This window comes from Dasypus novemcinctus, chromosome 3 (assembly GCF_030445035.2).
Source record: "Dasypus novemcinctus isolate mDasNov1 chromosome 3, mDasNov1.1.hap2, whole genome shotgun sequence".
NCBI lineage: Eukaryota > Metazoa > Chordata > Mammalia > Cingulata > Dasypodidae > Dasypus > Dasypus novemcinctus.
The window spans coordinates 3,964,772-3,988,132 of NC_080675.1; the positions used below are offsets into that span (position 1 = coordinate 3,964,772).

At 47.4% G+C, this 23,361-nt stretch overlaps 1 protein-coding gene across 5 annotated transcripts in view; it reads right to left on the reverse strand.

Annotated features, from left to right (window-relative positions):
- Nucleotides 1–23,361, reverse strand: part of PPP2R5C (protein phosphatase 2 regulatory subunit B'gamma) — a 183,281-nt gene that overhangs the window by 21,023 nt on the left and 138,897 nt on the right. For all 5 annotated transcript variants that reach the window (XM_058291566.2, XM_058291558.1, XM_058291578.1 and 2 more), the window contains 6 exons: nt 14,728–14,838; nt 13,752–13,844; nt 13,536–13,666; nt 7,658–7,717; nt 5,870–5,978; nt 4,655–4,708 (listed from right to left, as the gene is read on the reverse strand). In XM_058291566.2, coding sequence (XP_058147549.1) covers nt 4,655–4,708; nt 5,870–5,978; nt 7,658–7,717; nt 13,536–13,666; nt 13,752–13,844; nt 14,728–14,838 — 558 coding nt within the window. The remainder of the gene's footprint in view (nt 1–4,654; nt 4,709–5,869; nt 5,979–7,657; nt 7,718–13,535; nt 13,667–13,751; nt 13,845–14,727; nt 14,839–23,361) is intronic.

Sequence of the window (23,361 nt, forward strand, 5' to 3'; positions counted from 1 at the left end):
CTCAAAATGCTGGGTTGACTCACTGCAGATTAATAGATTAGCATTCCTGGAGCGCACACTTGCACATGCACAAGCACCTATCATTGTACAGAAGCACACATATACACATAGACATGCCTGCACACAACTGTACAGCTGCAACCCAACTTTAAATCAGCTGTTGGGCAGGGTCCGGTGGTGTCAGGGAACCACTGTGCCCACTGTAGGGCCACCAACAGGACTGCTGCGAGACCACCACGAGCTTAGGTTCTCACCTGGCGCCTGTGCTTGGCAGACCACCCTGACACTCTGCTGAGCGAGTCACTCTCTGAGCCACTACAGTGGTTAAAAACTAAGGTGGGGGAAGTGGATTTGGCTCAACTGATAGAGCGTCCTCCTACCACACGGGAGGTCCAGGGTTCAAACCCAGGGCCTCCTGACCCCTGTGGAGCTGGCCCACGCACAGTGCCGATGCGCACAAGGAGTGCCGTGACACGCAGGGGTGTCCCCTGTGTAGGGGAGCCTCACACACAAGGAGTGTGCCCTGTAAGGAGAGCCACCCCATGTGAAAAAAGCACACATGGAGAGCTGACACAGCAAGATGACGAAACAAAAAAAGACAGAGTCCCAGTGCCGCTGACAAGAATGCAAGTGGATACAGAACACACAACAAACGGACACAGAGAGCAGACAACGGGGGGTGGGGTGGGGGGGGTGGGGAAGAGAAAGAAATAAAAATAAATCTTTTAAAAAAACAAAACAAAAAATGAAGGCAGGCATTTAAAAAATATCCACTGAGAACAATTCTATTCCAACGCTTTTGGCACTCAGTATCCTGGATAATCTTTTCTAGTACACTTTATAAAATAAACTTCAAACATTATTGAAAAAAAATGCTCCCAATTTGAAGCCTGACTTAAAAATTCAAAGCACAATGGTCTTTAAAGTGCATCATTCAATGACTTCCTCCTGTTTTCGCTCAGAATGGTCTACCACACGTTTACAGCTTACCGAGCACCAACCTTGCTGTGGGTACAGGGTCTTGCCTCTTCCTTCAGCCAATGCAATTTAGTTCCTAGAAATTCACTTGTGAGCCAGAGAACACAACTGATTTGGTGATTCAGTGTCTCTGAAAAGGTTATTTCTGGCATCAGGTTCATACGTTGGCCTTTTTTTTTAAGATTTATGTCTCTCCCCTTTCCCCCCGCTCGCCCCAGTTGTCTGTTCTCTGTCTATTCACTGCGTGTTCTTTGTCCGTTTCTGTTGTTGTCAGTGGTATGGGAATCCGTGTTTCTTTTTGTTGTGTCATCTTGCTGTGTCAGCTCTCGTGTGTGCGGCGCCATTCCTGGGCAGGCTGCACGTTCTTTCCCGCTGGGTGGCTCTCCTTTCAGGGTGCACTCCTTGCGCGTGGGGCTCCCCTACGCGGGGGACACCCTGTGTGGCAGGGCACTCCTTGCGCACATCAGCACTGCGCATGGCCAGCTCCACACGGGTCAAGGAGGCCCGGGGCTTGAACCGCGGACCTCCCATGTGGTAGACAGATGCCCTAACCACTGGGCCAAGTCCGCTTCCCTGGCCTTAGTTTTTATACTATGGAATGAGTTTTGATCAATACTCAACTGTTCCAGCTGCTTTGGAATGCAACGGCATTCTCAGAAGAGGGGTTCTGCTCAGGGAATCCTAATCCCAGGGGACGGATGGCTCTCAGGTACAGCGTGAGGTACTGAGGTTTCCTCTGGATGAACTGCCAGCTCCCTGGGAAGACAGGTGGTGCTAGGCCGTAGCCCAGACTTGCCTTCTAGGGAGCAGGTGTCAGGGCTTCCCACCCCACTCACCCCTACGTCCTGACACAGGAAAGTTCCTGCCCAGCCATGGTTGAGGAGGGCGTGTGTGTGCCTCTGTGAGCTAGGTGACAAGCCACTCAGCCTACAGCAGACGTGTTCATGTCTGATGTGCCCAGAAAGCTCTTAGGCAGGTACACCACTTGAGAATGGCTTTCTAAGGTGGGCAACAAGCACCCCTAACCTTGGTGTTTAAACAGGTGGCATTTCCAATGCCCTGACGCGCTGGTCTTTCTGGCCACATGGTCTCAGGAGCCCTTCTGGCCAGGCCCCAAGACGCCTCGGGTGTTCCTTCTCTGCAGGGAGCAGGTGTCCACCTGCTCTCAGCGCCACGTGCAGCCTGCGCTGAAAGAGCATCAAATGGCCTTTGCAGTTTTCTAATCTACGCATTTCAAAGGGATGAATTCACTGAGACAAGGGTCTGAAGGGTTTTAACGTACAGAGAATCATAGCTGCTTTCTACAGCCGAGACAGCACTGTGCGCAGTGACGAAATGCAGTGATTACGGTGGGAATACTGGGGCCTGGGGGTTTGGGGATTTAAAGCTTCTTCGTGCCAGTGCCAAGTCATAAATCTCCATTTAACAGTTAAGCTGTGAGGACCCAATCGAAGCCTGCACACCATCACTAGTCTTCTTTTAGATAACTGCAATTAGAAACTAACTCAGGCAAAGTTCTACTAGTTTTATTATGCATTATGTTAGTGGGAATTTAATAACATTAGTTAACATTATCAGCTTTCACAATACTTTCAGGCAGAACATGAATCTGGTGGAACCCACTCACTGAGCTCCTATTGGAGAAGGGTCAAGACTGTGGCTCTGCCAAGCAGCCTGCGATGGGAGAGAGCTGCTAGAGGGCCTAGGTGACCTGCTGGGGGAGCGTTAGTCCAGGTAAATGCAGCATATCATTTGGGGAAGTGTTAGCCTACGTAAATGCACTGTAACGTTTGGTAAACTCTTTAATCTACTGCAGGGAATATGAGAAATGTGCACAGGGAAAAACCAAACAAGAAAATTGGCATACTTTTTCTCTCCTTCTATATATTTCTTTCCCTTTCATTGAGAAGAAGCAAGATGGGGACTGTTTTAGAACTTCTTTATGTACTACTATCTCTAATAAAAGCTTTCACTTTCAAATCACAGAGGAATTAGGATGTGTCACCAGTGAAGACAATGTATATATAAGAAAATCCCAAAATAGGCTTCTCTAACACCATCTCATTTTTTTGCACCTAAATATGCCTCTAAGTGTGTCAAGGAAGATATACTCACACACCCTCACTCCACTGGGCAAGGGCCTTGTTACCAGCACCCCACACAGCTGAGGCCACAGTGGGCGGGGGCTGGCCAGGGGAGAAGGCACCCAGCCTCTGAGGTGCTCCCCCTTTGCTACCAGCAGCTGAGGGAGTAAACGGAGGCTCTTCCTGATCTGTGTGAATCTGGTAGGTGAGAAGGGGACTACACCTTAAAAACTAAAAGGCGGCTTAACCCAGGAACTCAGTATTAAGACTTTCTCGGGAAGCGGACTTAGCCCAGAGGTTAGGGTGTCCGTCTACCACATGGGAGGTCCGCGGTTCAAACCCCGGGCCTCCTTGACCCGTGTGCAGCTGGCCCATGCACAGTGTTGATGTGCACAAAGAGTGCCGTGCCACACAGGGGTGTCCCCCGTGTAGGGGAGCCCCACACGCAAGGAGTGTGCCCCATAAGGAGAGCCGCCCAGGGCAAAACAAAGTTCAGCCTGCCCAGGAATGGCGCTGCACACAGGGAGAGCTGACACAACAAGATGATGCAAGAAAAAAAGAAACAGATTATTCCTGTGCCGCTGACAACAGAAGTGGACAAAGAACACGCAGCAAACAGACACAGAGAAGAGACAACTGGGGCGGGGGGAGGGAGAGAAATAAATAAATAAAAATAAACCAATCTTAAAAAAAAAAAAAAAAGACTTTCTCATGTATTTTCAATATAAAAACGACAATCTCACAGGCAAATGGTGAACAATAGCTCAAGGGATAGAAAAGAATAACATGGGAGCAGATGTGGCTCAAGCAATTGAACACCAGCTTCTGAAATGCGAGGTCCCAGGTTCAATTCCCAGCCCTGGCAGTTTAAAAAAAAGGAGAAAGAAATAGCAATGCCTACCTTTTCTTTTCTAACAGTATTTTAAGCTGTACTTGAAAGTTGAAACTGGCACCTGACATGCCTGAATGGACTATTCGGGATTTTAACAGCTTTTTTATTTTTAATAAAGTGCCAAGAAAATCAGAAATCACAAACCCAAACACTGAATGAGGCAAGAATCTCAAAACAGTAACACTCTAAGGTGGAAAGAATTTTCCAGAAAATCAAACCTCTATAGTGCAAGCCCTCACTATGATCCCCTGAACTGAAGTGTGCTGTCAAACCAACGAGTGGGAGATCAGTAAATGCACATGATTTAGTGTATATAACCATTCAAGTGCTTTGAGTGAAAGGAGTAAAGTGAATGCTTAGAATAATCACTGCAATAAAGAAAATTTTAATTAAAATCATGAAACTTTAAAAAACCCTAACATGGGGGCAGATGAATCTCAGTGGTTGCCTGCTTCCCATGTACGAGGTCCGGGTTCAATCCCCAGTACCTCGTAAAAGAAACCAAGCAACCAAGCAACCAACCAACCTATAACATGAATGAAACTAGTCTATTTACTAGGACTGTGACTTAAAACGAGAAAGCCATTTTAATGGAATTCGGCACAGGAGACATGGTGCTATGCTTCCATCCAGCAAACCCATGTTTCGCAAGGTGTGCTGCCGCCAAAATCAGGAACCTGCACAGGGAGCATGTACTTACTGGCTCGGTGAGGGTGCTGTCCTTTTCTAAAAACTGGACTACACAGTATGCCAGCTAAAAAGGAAGGGGAGAGAAAAGGGTTAACAGCTCACTGTAGAACGGAAACGCTGCTCTTCCTTCTAACATCACGTGTAGCTTCCTCCTAGGAGGAGCTCAAGATGCTGCTCGTAGGGAGACTGGGCCTTGGCCAGTAGCACCTGCCCCCACGGTGTGCCCCCCCTCGGCGTGGGCTCCCCTGGGGGCTCTCGACAGGGGCCTCATGAGCTTGATGCCAACAGATCAGAAAGGTAAACAGTCTTTAGACCAACCCCACAAGTCAGCCCAAGCCCGGGTACTTTTCTTGCTGTCCTTTTGGAGGTTGTAATGGACACGTAATCTACAGCTGGGAAAAGTCAAATTCAGACCTGGTTCCATGTGTGATCTCTGGACTACTTAATGAACTGGGTGCGCAGGCACTGCCACGAACAGCAGCAGGAAGAACTCGAAGCCAGCGCCATCAGGCTCCACTAGGGAACCCACCTTGGTAACTGCCCTGTGCTGCACACGTCCCCAGGGGTGGGGGGCTCGTGGGTCCTGGGGCATGAGCTCATGCGAGCTGCTCGGGGGCAGGCCCCAGGACACGCTCCCACTAAGGGAAACACACTGACAGGAGCTGGAGGTGGAGCCCTTCGGGGGCTGCAGTCAGCACAGCGTAGGCTCTGTCTACACGTACAGTTAAGAGGGAAGGAAAACCAATCTTCCCAGGGAAATGCAGCCAGTGAACTGCTTAGTAACTTACTGGCCAATTTTTCAATATAACTGGTTCAGGTTTCTGCAAGGTTTTAAAACCCCACTTTTTTTTTTTTTTTAACTTTCCCACGGGCCATGGACATATGGACTTTTTTTTACTTTAAGGTATGAGATTTTAAATTCAGAAGGTTAAAAACTTTCTTCCAAGGAGCCTCCCTGACTCCTTTCATAGCCAGGTACTCCCTCCTCTGCTTAAATTTAGAAATTCTGTATTCCAGAGATTTTTCTGACCATCTCCCAGGGACTCCTCTTCACCCTCTTTCCCTTCAATTACCTTCAGAACCCCGTTACCTAAACAAAATAACACCGTGAGACAAGGAAACGCCCCCGGTGGAAGCCTGGGCTCAGCGCCTCGCATCAGCAGCGCCTGCGTGAGCACAGCTCGTGCCAGGGGGGCCCCAGGTGTCCCTGACATGGTCGCGTTACCTGTGGGTGGTAGACACTCAGGGACTTCACTTTGTGCAGCGGTAATAACACCTTCAATAAGAAAATCTTGTGCTCTTCTTTTAGTGGTAAGGCAAATCCATTAATTATACTATGAAAAAAGGAATAAGTCAAAGTTTTAGTATTTACAAATTGCAGATTTTTAAAGTTTCTTGATGTATTTCTTTCAGTTTGTGTAAAAGGCTGAAAACCAGCAGGCAATATGTTACAGCAAAAGGAGGATATCATCAGGAATTAAGAAACAGTCTTCAAGGAAGCAGCCATTTTTATCTTTGCAACTAAGAGATACTTTTAAAATTCTGGGCCCAACAGCTGGAGGCCCTGGGGACAAGGCCTCTTCCTTCCTCAGCTGCTCCCCAGTGGTGGTGAAGGGGGCAGCCCAGAGGGTCCCCGGCTCCAGGTATCGCCACACCTGCCAGGGTCTCCTTCCCTCTGGCTGGCACTGCTGCCGGGGCTTTGCCAGTCTTCTGCAGAACCAACCCAGAGAGCATGAGCAGAACAGGTCTAAGTTAAGACTCGGCAAGAAAGCTTTTCTCCTCTGCAAAGGAAGGGTTCCTATGGGTAGCTGCTAAACAGAAGTTTATATATCTTTTGAATGTAATATTTAAAAAATGAACAAAGACCAAAAAAAAAAGTTTATATCTCAAAATCAGTAGTTGATATATTCGGTATCAAAACTAGGCCAGTGCTGAGACCTCCAGAAGCAGTGAAAGTCATGTCTCAAATGGCCTCCGGGGCCTGCTCAGGAAGGACCAGTCCTGAGTGGCCCATCCAGGATGCTATGCTCACGCATATGGGGGACCCCATGACAAAACACCTGGAAAACAGATGCTCCTATGCATGCTGTGCCCAACACCTTCCTTCACCCCATCTGACACGACCTCCCATTTTACAGACAAGGAAAGGGAGGCAGGGAGCAGTGAGGACATATAGCTTAGGAGCTACCTCCCATGGAGTACTCTTAACCACTCAATAGCCTTCCCTGGGAGGGAAAGCCAGTCCTGCTGAGACTAACCCAAGCAGAATTCTAAAAGACTAAGATTTTTTCACATTACATCTCAAACAGGAAAGATAGTTTTCTCAGAGTTACTGGGCGAGGCCATAGATTTACCAAATAATAAGTGTCCCTTGAAGAGGGATTTTTGTGTTCACCTAACTTTGGTATCACTAAACAAAAGCACATGTTCCTGCAGAGCTTCCTGGACTTCTAATGGTTAATGCTGGGACTTCCCTGGAAAGACAGATGAGAACAAGAGCAGCCGAGCCCGTCCAGCCCCGGGACCCATGAGAAACTGGGTATACTGGTTAGAAGTCCCAATGTGAACTCTGTAGAGGTCACTGATTTTTAAATGACAGCAAGCAAGAACTTAAGATGAAAATTCTGAAATGTCAATAAGTATACATATGAAAAACTTATAAAATCAAAGAAATTTGAAATATCAGCATTAACATCTCAAATATATGATAGTCATTCTTCATAAAAGCTCCTAATATAAACTTGTTTACACACTCTTCTTGAAGAAATAATTAAAACTGTTTCCACAGTAATGATGTAGAATCTACGTATGGATAATGCAAATTGAAAAGAAGTCCTTTAATGTGTCCTAATTCAAGAGCAAACACCTATTAAGTAAATCTTATTTAAATTCTTTTAGAAGATGGGTTAATTGCCTTGCTTTGGGAAAAGGGGAAGCAGTACTAAGGGAACTGGATCATTCTGGCATAAATTCCATCTAGAAGTCATTTGCTACCAATAATACAGTGATTTACCTTCCCAATATTTCCAGTAATTCTGCTATGCCATTGTGATGCTCTGTTTCATAAATAAACCTAGGAAGAAAATTGTCAATTAGAATTAAGACACTCAAAGCTGGAAAGATTAGGAGAAAAGAAAGACATGGCCAACCAATACCAAGCACATCTCTGTGAACACAGCCACCACTGGCCTCCCCTGGGCTGGAGAAACTCCTCACCCTGAAAATTCAGAATGCCTCGAGGGCAGAGAGCTCATCTTGCTCAAATTATTTTTCAATACTTTACCTTGAAAAATTTCAAAAATACAGAAGAGTTGAAATCATTTACAATGAACATCCAAGTTTTAACCACTAGATTTTACAAGTCACATTTTTTTCTATTTGATTTTATCACATAGACAATCATCAATCCATGTTACTTTTTCTGCTGCATTTCAATGTAAGATGCTGTCTTACTCAGTTTTACAGCCTCCAAATTCAGTGCAGGGCCTGGCAAAGGGAAGAAGTTATTTCCTCAAGCCCTCTTGGGCCACCCCCCTTTTCCTCTGCTCCACCCTCACACCCTCCAGTGGGGAGCAGGTGCCCACGACCTTCTGCGGCTGTGTCCCCAGGGCGAGGAGTGGGCCTGACACCTACGGGATGTTTAAGGGACAGGGGCCTTGGAGGCAAGCAGCCTCTCCCTCCAATGACTCTCACAAAGAGCCTGCCTGTACCCCACATGCTCGCTCTCTGACCTGTGGTCAGTCTAGACAAAGACATGCAGAGCCCTTAGTGTCCACAGAAAGGAAAGAGCAGGACAGGTGCCTGCCTATCACACGATAACTGCTGGGTTAGAGACGGTGTTCAAGCAAAAAATAAAAGTTTGCAGCAATTAAAAAATTTTGACTGAAAATCCATTGTCCTTGTTTCAGGGTGAAGGACGAGCCAAACATCCATCAGCCACGAGATATTCTTGAAGCCTGGATCTTCATGTTCTGTGTTCCCAAATGACCAAGACCCACCGAGGGGCTGGCGCTCAACTGGACCCCAAGGAGGGCTCTGACTGAGTGAGGGGATGGAAGGTGCAATCACAGAGTGCACAGCAAGAGGTGGGGTGGAAGAGCGGGCACAGCACAGGTGGAGCAGCTCCAAGAGAAGCTTAGGAACTGGGCATCAGGAATGCCAACCACTGAGCAGAAGGAGGTAGGGAGCCAACACGGCCTGGCGGCAAGTTGACTGTGGCATCATGGACACTGAAGGCCAGGCTTCCCTTTCCAATCCACTGGTCTCCTTCTCACACCTCCTCTGTGGCATATGGGTGCTATGAGCCTGAACCGGCTGCTGCCAGCAGGAAGCCACAAGCTCTGTGGCAGGCCCGTGTCTAGGGGTGATGTAGTTCATAGCACTCAATTGGAAGGCTCCCTTTGGCTTCGTTACTGTATTTGAAATACTTAAAACAGTTTAAACATACAAAGTTATAACTGTATATAGCACAGTCTTACAACTCTAGAGGCGTGCAACTTGTCTTCCAAAATACAAAGACACCAGTGGCCCTTGGGGCATGGCTGCAGATCCAACTCCACCAGCTTTAATTTTAAATACGGAGGATTTTCAGCTATGAACTTCTGTTTTCCTAACCTGACCATACTATATTCTTACTCATAAATTCTTAATTTCTAGTTATTTTATCTTGATTTGAAGTTGGTACAAAAACGAGTAAGCAAGTATAAAGTTCTGCTTCTTCAGTTTCAAGAGGGTAGAAGTGGGAGGGAAGCTGTAAAGATCCATTGAAAGGAGGCGAGAGTTGACTTGCTCTTTCAGGAAAGAAGGAATCAGAATAGGGTTCCTAAAAGCTGAGCTGGAACCTGTGCCATGGAGACGGTTGCCGCCTTCCTGAGGTCACACAGGAGGGGGGGCAAGTTTTTCCTACTTGAATCTGGGCTCTCCTGGTAACTTGCTCTGACCAACAGAAGGGGCAGGAACGACCCTCCAAGTTTAAAGACTGGGAGCCTCCGCTCCTTGCTCTGCCCTGTAAGAAGAAGCGGGACTGCCTGGGGCCCCCATGCTGCAAGGAAGCCCCAGCTAGTCACAGACAATCAGGGCACAAGGGGGGAAGCAGACCATTATTCTAGTGATGGAAAAACCTGTATCACTGATATAAAGGCAGTGGTCACCAGAGGTTCTGAGGGGAGAGAGAGGGAAGAACAGGTGTAACATGGGGCATTTCTGGGGCTCTGGAATTGTCCTGCATGACATCACAATGACAGATACAGGCCATTATACATTTTGTCAAAACCTATAAAATTGTGTGGTGCAAAGTGTAAACCATAACATAAATTATAGTCCATGCTTAGTAGCAATGCTTCAGTACGTGTTCATCAACTGTAGTCAATGTACCACACTAATGAACGATGTTGTTAATGGGGGAAAGTGGGGGAGGGGGAGGGGGTGGGCTAATCAGGAATCCCCTACACTTTCTTTTTTTAAAGATTTATTTTATTTTTTACTTATTTCTCTCCCTTCCCCCTAACCCCCAGTTGTCTGTTGTGTCCATTTGCTGTGTGTTCTTCTGTGTCTACTTGCATTTTTGTCAGTGGCACAGGGAATTTGTGTCTTTTTGTTGCGTCATCTTGCTGCATCTACTCTCTGCATGTGCAGTGTCACTCATGGGTGGGCTGCATTTTTTGTGTGGGGCGGCTCTCCTTACGGGGCGCACTCCTTGCACGTGGGGCTCCCCTACACGGGGGGTACCGTGTGGCATGGCACTCCTTGCACACATCAGCACTGTGTGTGGGTCAGCTCACCACATGGGTCAGAAGGCCCTGGGTTTGAACCCTGGACCTCCCATGTGGTAGGCGAATGCTCTATCAGTTGAGCCAAATCTGCTTTCCTATCCCGTATATTTTTGATGAAATATTTATGTAATTTATTTAGAGCATCTTTAAAAATAAAGAAAAAAATGCTTGAAAACAATGCTCGGCCGGCCCCCGTGGTTCCAGCCACCCCAGTGGATGCACCAGACAGGAGAAGCTGCCTTGGACATTCAAGCCCTAGCAGGGGCCAGTGGAGCAGAAAAGTCTCCCAGCTGGGGTCAGTTCAGATCGCAAAATTGTGAGTGCAAATCAACTGCTGTTGTTTTAAGCCACTAAGGTGTGGGGGATGGGTTGTTATGCAGCAAAAGATACCTGAAGCGCTGTGTTGCCTCGTTCACCTAACCTCCAGGTTCTGCTGTATGCCAAAAGAGGAGCCAGGAGTGCACTAAAATACCGTTCAACTCAGGTTAAAAAAAAAAAAAAGAGAGAACTTTGTATGAGCATTTTCAATTAGTTGTCTTACAAGGTGTAGCTGCACCACAAAGAACCAGATGAACTGAAAACATCAAGCTTTCTCCTTACTTTCCTCTCACCTAAAATAGGGAGTCACATGGAAGGCGGAGATCCAGACCAATTATGGAATATAAATGATGTGCTTACTTTTTTCTTTTCTTTTTTTAAAGATTTATTTACTTATTTCTCCCCCCTCTCTCCTTTGTCTGCTCTGTGTCCATTTGCTGCACGTTCTTCTGTGTCTGTTGTATTCTCATTAGGCGGCTCTGGGAACCCCTCCTGGGACCTTTTGGTCTGGGAGAGAGGTGATCATTCTCTTGTTACATCTCAGCTTCCTAGTTTGCTGTGTCTCATATTGTCTCTTCTCTGTATCTCTTTTTTGTTGTGTCATCTTGCTGCATCAGCTCTCTGTGTGGGTGGCTTCACTCCTGGGTGGTCTGCCCTCCTGTGCCGGGTTGTACTCCTTACGTGGGGGCTACTCCTGCGCAGGGTGATACTCCTTGCGCATGGCAGCACTCCATGTGGGCCAGCTTGCCACATGGGCCAGAAGGCCCTGGGTATCAAACCCTGGACCTCCTTTATGGTAGGCAGAAGCTCTGTTGAGCCATATCCGCTTCTCAACGTGCTTTCGATCGCTTATGTCAAAAATGATAATTATAGAAAAGCTTACCAAAAAACAAACAAATATGCCACAAATATGGGCATACCAAGAACTGACCTCAATTATGTTTAACTTCTGAGCAATAACCTTTAAATATTTGAGTTATTAAAGTTCTTTAAGGATGGTGCATTTTCTACTTCTTTTATTGCAGGTATTCAACAGACTTTGACTGTGCTTTGTGTTAAAGAAAAAACACTTCAGATAGGGCTTTAATTTTAGGCTTAAAAGATGGGAACTTAAATTGTACCCATTCCCTGTTGCTTAAATACGTATATTATGTTTGGATATGTACAAATAACGCTCTAGTTAAAAAGGAAGCATGAATGTGGCATATATGTTTCCACAATTTAAAAAAGAGAAAAGAAGAACAACTAAACAGACCATGGCTCTTTAAATGCAATATCTGCTCCTGGGTGGGATCTAGCGAGACAAGCTCAAAGGGACAGGATGAGGACACGCTAGGACACAGGCAGTCTGGGAGACAGACGGCAGTTGGCTCATGCTAAACTGCCTGAACTTATGAACTGCACAGAAGCTGTCCCTGAGCGAACACCCTGCTCTCAGGAAATGTGCTCTGCAGCGTCGTGTGTTCAGCAGCCTGAAGCATGCACCCTATGCTCAAGTGTTCTGAAAATGGACCGAAAAAGAGACAGACACAGACAGATGGATAGAGAGAATATACAGCAAACGTGGTAGAACGTCACAACTGGTGGGTCTGGGTACTGGGGTGGGGTGGGGAGCATGCTGGATCTCTGGAGGGGACTGTATTATTTTTTAACTGTCTTATATGTTTGAAAGTATTTTAAAATTAAATGCTAAAAAAAGGAGGGGTCCCCAATACCAAGAAATGTAACACAGGAATGACTTGCAAGGAGCTGTCGGGCTCCGCTCACAGGAAGCCTGGCAGCCGGGCTGCCTCCAGTCCTGTGCTCCATCCTGTAACTGGACAGGAGGTGGGGAAGGTGGACAGCGTTCAAAGGAAGGGCACACACGCAATCGAGGGCTCTAACTCTGTGATGCCAGCACCACGTGTGAAGACAGGCGAGAGAACGATACCCCAATGACTGCAAAGGGGCAGACCAGGGCAGAATATCGGGGCTGAATATCGGGCTGCAGCAGACGCGAGGACCTGGGGCTAGGATTCCTGGGGGCTGCAGTGCTGGCAGGCTGTGGGACAGTAACTGCCGTCCTTTGTTGGGCTGCTGTCTGCCCATCTCAGTCCCCACGTCTTCTCCTGTGCTTTGTCATGGCAACGAGGCAAGCGAGGGTCCGTCAAGGGCTGGTGTTCCTGGGCTCTCCAGGCAGTGGCTGGCACCAGCACCCCCACATGGCAAGGGGGTTCCCCGGCTTGGCGCTGAAGCGAGGCCAGGGCAAGCTGCCCACGTCTCAGCTCCCAGGCCCTGCTGTTCTGTTCCATTACTGTCAGGCTTTGTCATTATACGAGTCACTGGGGTCACAGGTGCTAAGAGAGGCAGACTCTCCTAAGGAGCCAAGGTCTGCCAACTGAGTAGCTGTCCAGGGACAAGAAACGAGGCTGTCTCCTTCACCCCCGTGCATCTGGTGTCCCCCCGTGGGCTGGGCACTAAGCTCGCGCTGGGGGCACAGGATAGTCTCTGCCCCCGTGGCAGACCTGGTCCCACTGCCAAGTCAGGGTACCTTCCCTGACTTGGGAGGAGGGAGGGAGGAAGGGGGAGGGGAGGAGGGAAGAGGGAGGGAGTCCTAGCTGGGGACAGAGGGAGCAGGAGGGCGCTCCCAGCCCAATGTGGTAAACCTGGCCACCTGTCCATGACAAGAAGGCTGCTCAGAAAGAAAAAACTGATGGTTCTTATTTAGATGTCAAAGAGAAGAAAATGAAGTGGGGGGAGGAGTAAATGTTAAAATGAACATTACCATGCAGAAATACAAGTGTCATCCACATACTGACTTACCTATAAAATATATTATTTATCTGTTTTCTGATGTAAGCTCTTAAGCCTAAGAATTTTCCATAGATTCTGTGAAGGGTAGTTTTAAGAAAATCTCTCTCCCGAGGATCTTCACTGTCAAAGAGTTCTAAAAGCTTCAAGAGGAAAAAGATACTTAGTGACTCAGTGTTCTCCCTCTGGAGGTCAGGGTATATCAGTTTTAGTAAATTTGTACTTTACCTGCAATACAAACTTCTGATCAATATATTTCTTCGCTATATTAGGTTGGAAATCTGGAGACTCTAAAAATCTTAGGAAAAATTCATAAACAAGCTAGAGGGGAAAAAAAGAACAATGAGTCAAATAACATGGTATTTTACTAAATGGAAATTAAGATGCACCATGAATTTAATCTAAGTGCCTGCCAACAGTAGCCTTTTTAAAAAACCACATACTATGGAAGTAATGCTAATTCCCGTGGCTTACTTTAATGATAAGTGACGAGGCCTGATGTTTCATTTAGCTAAGAACACAGACTATACCCTTCAGTGGCATGTAGACAAAATGATTTCCCCGGCTGATGTCACCAACGCTTAAACTATCCTGCTTGAAGAGTACAAGGACACAGCCACCATGCAGGCCCAGAAGGACCCACAAAAGGCAGACGCCGAGCCCCAGCTCCTGGGCCTGGCGGGCTCTGCCCCTAAGAAGGTGTGGGCTGGACGGGAGCGTGCCCGCCACATTTCACGAGGTGACCCCAAGGGGCTGTGAGAGGGAAGCCCCTCCACTGCCTCTTCCTGGCCCCCCGCCCCCAGCCCCCTGCAGCTAGTGCTGGCCCTCATGGGCGTCCCAGCCTCCGGCCTCCCTCCCTCTGTCCAGCCTTAAAATCGCATCAGCCACCACTGAGTTTGGGGAGCGTCGTGGGCACGCAGTAAATCTAAGTACCCAAATGGGCGAAATGTCCACTTACAGCCTTCATGTCTGAACTCAAAGGCTCTCAACAAAGTGGTGGTTTCCATTTTAAAACACTGACAGTTCCGTATCCTGTAATTTGTGAAAAGTGTCCAGGCAAAGAAAGACTCACTACAATTTCTAATGGTTTCCTTGCGTTTACAAAGTCTGCTAGGTCTCGAGGCACTCAGAGACGGAGGGCCCGCGGGCCTGGGAACACACGCAACTCCGCGCGGGCGCCCAGAGCATGCCCACCGCTGCATACCTGTAGATGAGGCCAGGCTGCTTCTAACGTGGGCTCGTCTTCCTCTGGGTCAAATTCTGCTCCCGTGGGATTGGACGACGGTGGTAATGTTCGAAACATGTTAACTGCAAACTAAAATCCACATGTTCTATAATTACGACCAGGACATTAAAAACAGAACATTCTCACAAGTCGTAAGTGACTCTAATGACAGCCACTTTCCACGGTTATCTGGCTCATCCTTATTCTCAATATTCAAAATAGTGGGGGTCCCCAAAGTCCTGGATCAAAGCTGCGGGGAAAGAGACTGCCTAGGGCAGGTGGCCACAAGCCCTCCCTTCAACTCTTAGGTGTCAAACCCTCAGAGATAACCAACCCCAACAAAAGCAGACGGGTAGTGCCTTCGCAGGGTGAGAGAACGGAGAACGCTCAGCGTGCTGGTGAGACCAGGGCAAGGTCATGGAGGAAGCACCAGAACTGGAAGGACCCTGAAGTACTCCGAAGTGCAGGCAACAGTGACAAGGAAAAGCAGAGCAAGAGCAGCTTCTGAGTGGGAGGCGAAAGGACCACTGCCACAGAAAGGAGAGGGACGTTCCATTCGGAAGCTCTGAAGGGCAGCCTGGCCGGACACCAGGGCCGACCTTAAATGCCTCTCCACCTGTGTGGACGTACAGAAAGTGATGGGGGAACAAGACATTTCTCTGGGGGTGAAGGGGCCTCTCAGGTGGCTCATTATCCTTTTCTCTAATCTCCACCTTCATATTGTCCTCCATCCCAGGCTTTTATTTCTCACGCCATAAAGCCAGTGGATTTTATGACAGATGTTTTCTACATAAATTCTAGAATTCTACAATACTTTGGAGCAAAGCATATTTTAATGAAGACATGGTTATTATGAAAAGTTAGATCTCAAAATTAAGCAAATACCTAGACAGATGAGTGATCTAAAATACAAAAGTTTAGTTTTTTCTATTAATGATTTACAACCCGTTTTTTTTTGGTAGTAGGTTTAAATGTGACCAATTAATCTACTTCATGTTGAAACCAGCACGTGCCAGCTATAGAACTGCCCCTGGTCCTTGACTCTTACAGACGTGCCACCACTCCCCCAAGCCCCAAATCAGAAGGGGCCCTAGAGGAGAAAAGCCAACTCCACGACAGCACGGGGGGACCTAGGGAGAGCCAAGGCCCACTCCGGGCAGATGCAGTCCTGGAGCCAGCAGGTACTCCATGTGACCGGCCCATTTTATTTCTTTTCTTTCCCTTTTTTGATATTGAACTCCAAACTTCAGCGCCAGTTTTCATAGAGAGAAGTACTCACTCTGAGTCATGTGCTATAAAGTCCTGAGCACAACAGGTTCCTCTCCATGCCCCCCGAGCAATGAAACGCAGGAAGCAGAAATGGTACGGCACGGGAGGAATGGAAGCAGTGGCTGGAGATGTCTACAGGATCGAGCCTTCGGGCTGCATGGGGCCGTGGCATCCAGCAGCTGAGCTTCTCTATTTCCTCAAAGCCAATGCCTGGCAGGGGGGAGCCCCTCAAGAGCATCACCCAGGGCCTGGGCTGCCTTGGCAAGGGTTGGGCACCTTGCGCTCTGGAGGGTGCTCCAGGCTCCGAGCAGCACAGCTCTGGGCCGACGCCGGAGCAGAGCGCGACCCGCAAGGGGCCATGCAGGGTTGGACACATGGCCCTGGGCCCAGAGGCATCTCTGGACGCAGTCTGTGCCTGCCTGTGCTCTGGACATCTCAGAAGGCAGGAGACTTTGGGGAGCAGCCTGTAGCGGGGAGGAAGGAACCACGGTGCAGTGTGCCTGGAAGGAAAAGCCCGGGCCACCCGCTCCGCGGTCCTGCAGCTGCACATGAGGGGCACAGGGGTCAGCGCAGGGTGGCGCTGGGGTCTGCCCAGGGGGCTGTAGAGGGAGGGCTCAGCTCAACCCCGAGGGGAGGCTGGAGGTGCGGGCGGAGGGGAAGGCTGCCCTCTGCTGAGTCTGTTTGGCGGCAGAGGGGGCCAGCGTGCAGCTGAACCCTTCGCAGCCCAGCGCGGTGTCTCCGGAGGTGCTGCCCCGCCGCTGGGGGCCAGGCCCTGCACCTCTCGGCCCCACCACCTCTGCGCTCTGTGCCCTCCAAGTGGGCCCCACACTGTGCCCACCTCCACCCCAGGTGCTGGAGGACGGCAGGGGACTACCCCCACCTGAGACTCCTTGCCGACACTCTGGTGGGACAGGAACTTGAGGGTCTGAAATGAAAGCTTGATTTCTAGAGCCAGGCGTGAACAAAAAGGTAAGTGATTTGCCAAAAGACCTATTTAGGGGCAGGAAGGAGAGAGTCAACAGGTCACGGTTAAGGTAATCACTGGAAAAACCCCAACACGGCGGTCAGCCAGCTCCTAAGCCCTGGCGGCGTCCCCCTGCCAGTGAGGTGCTGCAGGGATCCGGCCTCCCCCTAGGTGAGACCCTCTTTGCAGGGCTCCACCCGACCGAGTCCTAGGCCAGGAAGGCCCGCTCCTGCTCAGCTCTGGTTTACAAGCTACTTCTGACACACAACAAAAACCCTCACTGTGATTTTTACCCACCTGTCACTTCCCACGTTACGCTGCACTTGCCCAGTGCACGTCTCTAGAAAAGGTTAACTGTCCAAAAACCACTATTTGGCACAAAGCGCAGAAGGCAAATAGTAAGACACCTCCAATTACTGCTGGGTTTCTAGTCCAGCAATGCGTCTGAGCACAAACCCCTCAGAGGTCAAAGGAGTCGAGGGCAGCTGGGGGACGGACAGCAGTGCACATGCCTGTGTGCGTGGAGGCACCTGTGCACACGGCAAACGCACGGCCACCACAGGTGAGCTGTCAGCATGGCCTACGCAAACCAAAAGGGGTTTTGCTTCTACTGTAGGCCTGGAAGTCCTAGGTCTCATGTGGCTCAAACAGATCCACTGTACTCTCGCAACCGGAATGTTCTGACTCTGAACACTCGCTGAAGGGTGGACGCAGAGACACACTGTGCTTTACACGCGGGGAGGCTGTGTGGTACGGGGAAGAGGGACCTTGGCCCCCCTGGAGCTCCCAGGAGCAGGAGCCGGCCTCTGTGCTCTCGGCTGCACAAGACGGCCGCTCCCCCTAGTCCTGGGCTACGAGGACCACCCCCACATCCGTGCATCTCTAACCACCCCCCTCAGGACAAGAGTAGTGTGCACGTGTGGGTGCACCTGTGTCTCACAAAGCCTCCACCTGGGGCTCGGACGCTGGGGACTGTTAGGAAGCACCCGCGCTCACAGCCTCCACGCCTCTGCTGCTTTTAGGCCTAAGCCAGCCCTGCAGACGCTCTTCTCCAAATCACTGAACTGACTGAACTAGACAGATGCCAACCCAAACAGTGAGAAGCACCGTTATGGAAAATTGTTACAATTCACTTACAGCATGCAACCATCCTATGCTTGCAACGTTCACTCCTGGTCGAAGTGATAAGATATGCATACTGTGGCTTAATTGCGGCACAGTATAACACAAGAAGATATGAAGAGACATGCTCCAAAAACGAGCACTGAACATCTAATATCAGAGGCCCTAAGGGAAGAAGGGTTTCATTATTCACAGTTCTCTGTTCAATACGATGGGGGTTGTCTCACTATGTCACTTATTCTCTCAGTTCTACTCACATGAGCGTGATTTCTGATGAGTCCAGCAAAGGTCAAATTAGTCATTCCAGAACATTCTGCCTCCTGTAATAGAAACATTAGCTTGTCTTTTTCTCCCCTTCCCTCCATCCTGCTGTTCTGCTGTGTCCATTCGCTGTGTGATCTTCTGTGTCTGTTTCTTTTTGTCTTCTCTTCTCATTTTCTCCTCTAGGCTTCACTGGGATTCAATCCTGGAGACTTCCAATGTGGGAGAGAGGTTCCCTGTTGCTTGTGTCACCTCAGTTCCTGGTTTCTGTTGTGTCTTGCCTTGACTCTCTGCTGTGTCTCTTTTGCTGCGTCATCATCATCTTGTGGCTCGCCTTTATCAAGAGGCCCTGGAGATCAAACCCGGGTCCTCCCATACGGTAGACGGCAGCCCAATCACTTGAGCCACATCCGCTTCCCAGAAGCATTAGCTTCTGAGAATCTATTGCTGAGAGATACATTTCAGGGGTAGCAACATTCTTTTTTTTCCTTTTTAATACAAAATTGTCATCTGTTTGCAAATGATATGATTGATCTACCTGAAAAGACCTATAGAGGCATGAGACAAGCCACCACACCTGGGCCACCAGGTACGAAACCCCTAAATACAAAAACTAAGAGTGATGCCTTCTCTGCCAGCAGTAAGAACCCAGAACACGAGAGAGCCAGACCCGCCGTGCACGGCCACCAACGGGGCTGCGCCTCGGAGCCAACGGCCAGGCTACACGGCCTTGGGGAAAGCACAAGACCCTCAGTGGGCGCTGGAGTACACCTGAAGAAACAGAGGAGGCCTCGCCATCCACCTCTGGGGCAGATGAGATATTAACGAAGATGGACATCCCCACAGATCAATCTAAACTCAGTGTGAACTTCCACACCATTCTAATTGGATTTTTTAATTAAAAAATTTATTGAGGTATATCACTCAAACATAAACATACACAAACAATAAGTGTATAGTAAAAGTTGTGAACTTAGAAAACAAACACGCATCACATCTTGCAGTCTTGTGAAACACTTTTAATGAATGATGAAAGGGCATCCTCAAAATATTACTACTAACTGGAAGAGCTTACATTTGGTATGTTTTTGCCCCAACCTACCCTATTATTATTTTTATTTTTGTATCATTCAAACATGAACATACATAAACAATAAGTGTATAGTAAAAGTTGTGAACTTATAAAGCCAACGTGCATAACATCATACAGGGGTCCCATACATCAACCCTCCACCAACACCTTGCATTGTTGTGAGACATTTACTGCAAATTATGAAACACTATTGTCAAAATCTTACTACTAACTATAGTCCATATCTTACATTTGGTGTATTTCTCCCCCAGTCCACGTTATTATTATTTTTAAAAAATATTTTTATTACAGAAGTTGTTAACTTACAAAACAATCATGCTCAGGTACAGAATTCCCACACAACACCCCTCTATCAACATACCACACTGTGGTGGAACATTTGTTACAGATTATGGGATAATATCCTCAGTCTATTACCACCAACCATGGTCCACAGTGTACATCTGGCATACTTTTCCATAATTCCCCATTATCAACACATTACATCTTTGGCACAGATGCATGACTATTACAGTATTGCTGTCAACCACAGTTCACAGGTTACTCCAGCTGTATTTTCCCCATGTTTCTTCACATTCCCACCAACCTGCAATAGTGATGTACATCTGCTCTAGCTCACAAGGGACACTCTCATTTGTACTAGCAACCACAATTCTCATCCACCTCTGGGTTTACTGCATTTTCAGTCTCTATATTATTCTCTAGCTTTCTTTCAGTTGACATTTATATCCCTAGACTACCCTTTCCAGCCACATTCTCATTTATAAGCCAGCTGTTATTCAATATAATGTGTTACCATAAACTCTATACATTTCCACACCTTTACAGTAAAGTTAAATCTTCTTCATACATTAACCATCACTAATCCATCTCAGCTCTCCTTCTCTCCTTTGAGAATCCATCACCTACCACCTATCACCAGGTCTTGAAGATGTGTTCCTACATTTTCTTCTAGAAGCTTTATGGTTCTTGCTTTTACACTTAGGTCTCTGATCCATTTTGAGTTAATTTTTGTATAAGGTGTGAGACAGGGGTCTTCTTTCTTTCTTTTGGATACGGTTCTCCCGGCACTATCTGTTGAAGGGACTGTTCTGCCCAATCTTGGTGGGTTTAGCAGGCCTGTTAAAAATCACTTGATCCTAGATATGAGGGTCTGTTTCTGAACCATCAATTCACTTCCATTGGTCCATGTGTCTTTTTTTTTTTTTTTTAAGATTTATTTATTTATTTAATTCCCCCCCCTCCCCTGGTTGTCTGTTCTTGGTGTCTATTTGCTGCGTCTTGTTTCTTTGTCCGCTTCTGTTGTCATCAGCGGCACGGGAAGTGTGGGCAGCGCCATTCCTAGGCAGGCTGCTCTTTCTTTTCACGCTGGGCGGCTTTCCTCACAGGTGCACTCCTTGCGCGTGGGACTCCCCCACGCGGGGGACACCCTTGCGTGGCAAGGCACTCCTTGCGCGCATCAGCACTGCGCATGGCCAGCTCCACACGGGTCAAGGAGGCCCGGGGTTTGAACCGCGGACCTCCCATATGGTAGACGGACGCCCTAACCACTGGGCCAAAGTCCGTTTCCCCATGTGTCTGTCTTTAAGTCAGTATCATGTTGTTTTTATTACAGAAGCCAGGTAATATGATTCAAAGTCTGGAAGTGAGAGTCCTCCAACTTTGCCTTTCAAGATGTTCTGGCTAATTAGGACCCTTTTCCCTTCCAAAGAAATTTGGTAATTGTGTTTTCCATTTATTTAAAAAATGCTGGTGGAATTTTTATTAGGAGCGCATCGAATCTATATATCAAAACTTGGGTAGAAATGACATCCCAACGATATTTAGTCTTCCAATCCATAAGTATGGGATGTTCCTTCAATTATTTAGGTCTTTTTTGATTTCTTTTAACAAAGCATTGTAGCTTTCTGAATACAAGTGCTTTACATCCTTGGTTAAGTTTATTCTTAAATATTTGACTGTTTTGGTAGCTACTGTAAATGGAAATTTCCCCGATTCCTCCTCCGACTGTGCCTCACCAGTGTTTTTTAAAGTCTATTTCATGTGATATTAAGTATAGACACTCTGGCTTTTTTTTGTTTTTTTTTGGTTACTGCATGTGTGGAGTATGTTTTTCTAGCCTTTCACTTTCATTCTCTTGGTATCCTCGGGTCTAAGGTTAGTCTCTTGTAGATAGCAAATAAATGGCTCATATTTTCTTATCCATTCCACCAGACTGTGTCTTTTGGTTGGGGAGTTTAATCCATTAAGATTTAATGTTACTACCGTAAAGGCAGTTCTTATTTCATCAATTTTGACCTTTGGGTTTTATCTGTCATATTTCATTTTAACCATTCTTTTGAGACTTTTAGTTACTTTTACTGATACAATCTTCATTTCTAGACTCCCTTCTAAGCCTCTCTCTCCTGTCTTTTCTTTTCAGACTGTAGCACACTCTTTAATATTTCTTGCAAGGTCGGTCTGTTATAAACTCTTCCAGTTTCTGTTTATCCGTGAATATTCTAAACTCGCCCTCATTTTCAAAAGACAATCTTGTCAGATATAAGATTCCTACCTGGAAGTTTTTCTTTTGCAGTACCTTAAACCACTGTCTCATGGTCCCCAATGAGAAATCCGCACTTAATCTTATTGAGCATCCCTTATATGTTATCCATTACTTTTCTCTTATTACTCTCAGAATTCTCTGTCTTTGGCATTTGACATTCTGATTAGTATGTGCCTCTGAGTTGGTCCATTTGGATTTATTCCGATGGGAGTACATTGTGCATCTTGGACACAGATATCTGTGTCCTTCAATAGGGTGGGGAAGGGAAGCGGATATAGCTCAAGTGATAGAGCCTCTGCCTACCATATGGGAGGACCTGGGTTCAATCCCCAGGGACTCCTGGTGAGAAAGAAGAGAAAGCGTGCCTGCGTGGCAGGCCAGCGCAAGTGTGGTGAGCCAGTGCCCGCACAAGGGAGTCATGCAGCAAGATGATGATGCATCAAAAGAGAGAGAAGGAAAGAGTCAAGGTGAAGCGCAGCAGAGAATGGGAACTGAGGTGGTGCAACTGACAGTGAACCTCTCTCCCTATCAGAGGTCTCCAGGATCAAATCCTGGTGAATCCTAGAGGATAAGAAATGAGAAGACAAGACAACACAGACAGCAAAAAAAACACAGCAGGGTGGGAGGAGGGGAAGGGGGAAAAATAAATAAGTAAACCTTTAAAAAGAAAAAATAAGGTTGGGAAATTTTCTACCATTATTTCTTCAATTATTCCTTCTGTCCCTTTTCCCTTCTCCTTCTGGGACACCCATGGCACGTATGTTTGCAAATTTCTTGCTGTCGTTTAGTTCCCTGAGATCTTGTTTAATTTTTTCCATTCTTTTCCTCATCTGTTCTTTTGTATGTTCACTTCTGGAGACCATTTCTCAAGTTCACAAATCCTTTTTTCTGCCTCCTCAAATCTGCTGTTATATGCCTCCAGTGTGTATTTTTAAAAAAAAGATTTATTTCTCCTTACCCCCTTATTGTTTGTACTTGCTGTGTCTGTTAGTCTTTCTTCTTTCTTTAGGAGGCACTGGGAACCAAACCCAGGATCTCTGATGTGGGAGGGAGGCGCCTAGTCACTTGAACCACCTCCATTCCCTGCTTGGTTGTATCTTAGTATCTTTCTTTCTTATGCCTCTTGCTATATCATCATGTTGCATTAGCTTGATGCACCTGCCCACTGCATCAGCTCACTGTCTTGCTTGTCTTCTTTAGGAGGCACTGAGAACCTTCACTCCCCGTTTTGTTGTGACTCTATTTTTTTCCCTTCTTGTGTCTCTTGTTGTGCCAGCTCACTGCCTTCTTTAGGAGGCACCGGGAACTGAATAAGGGAACCCTCCCCCATGTGGTAGGCAGGAGCTCAATTGCTTGAGC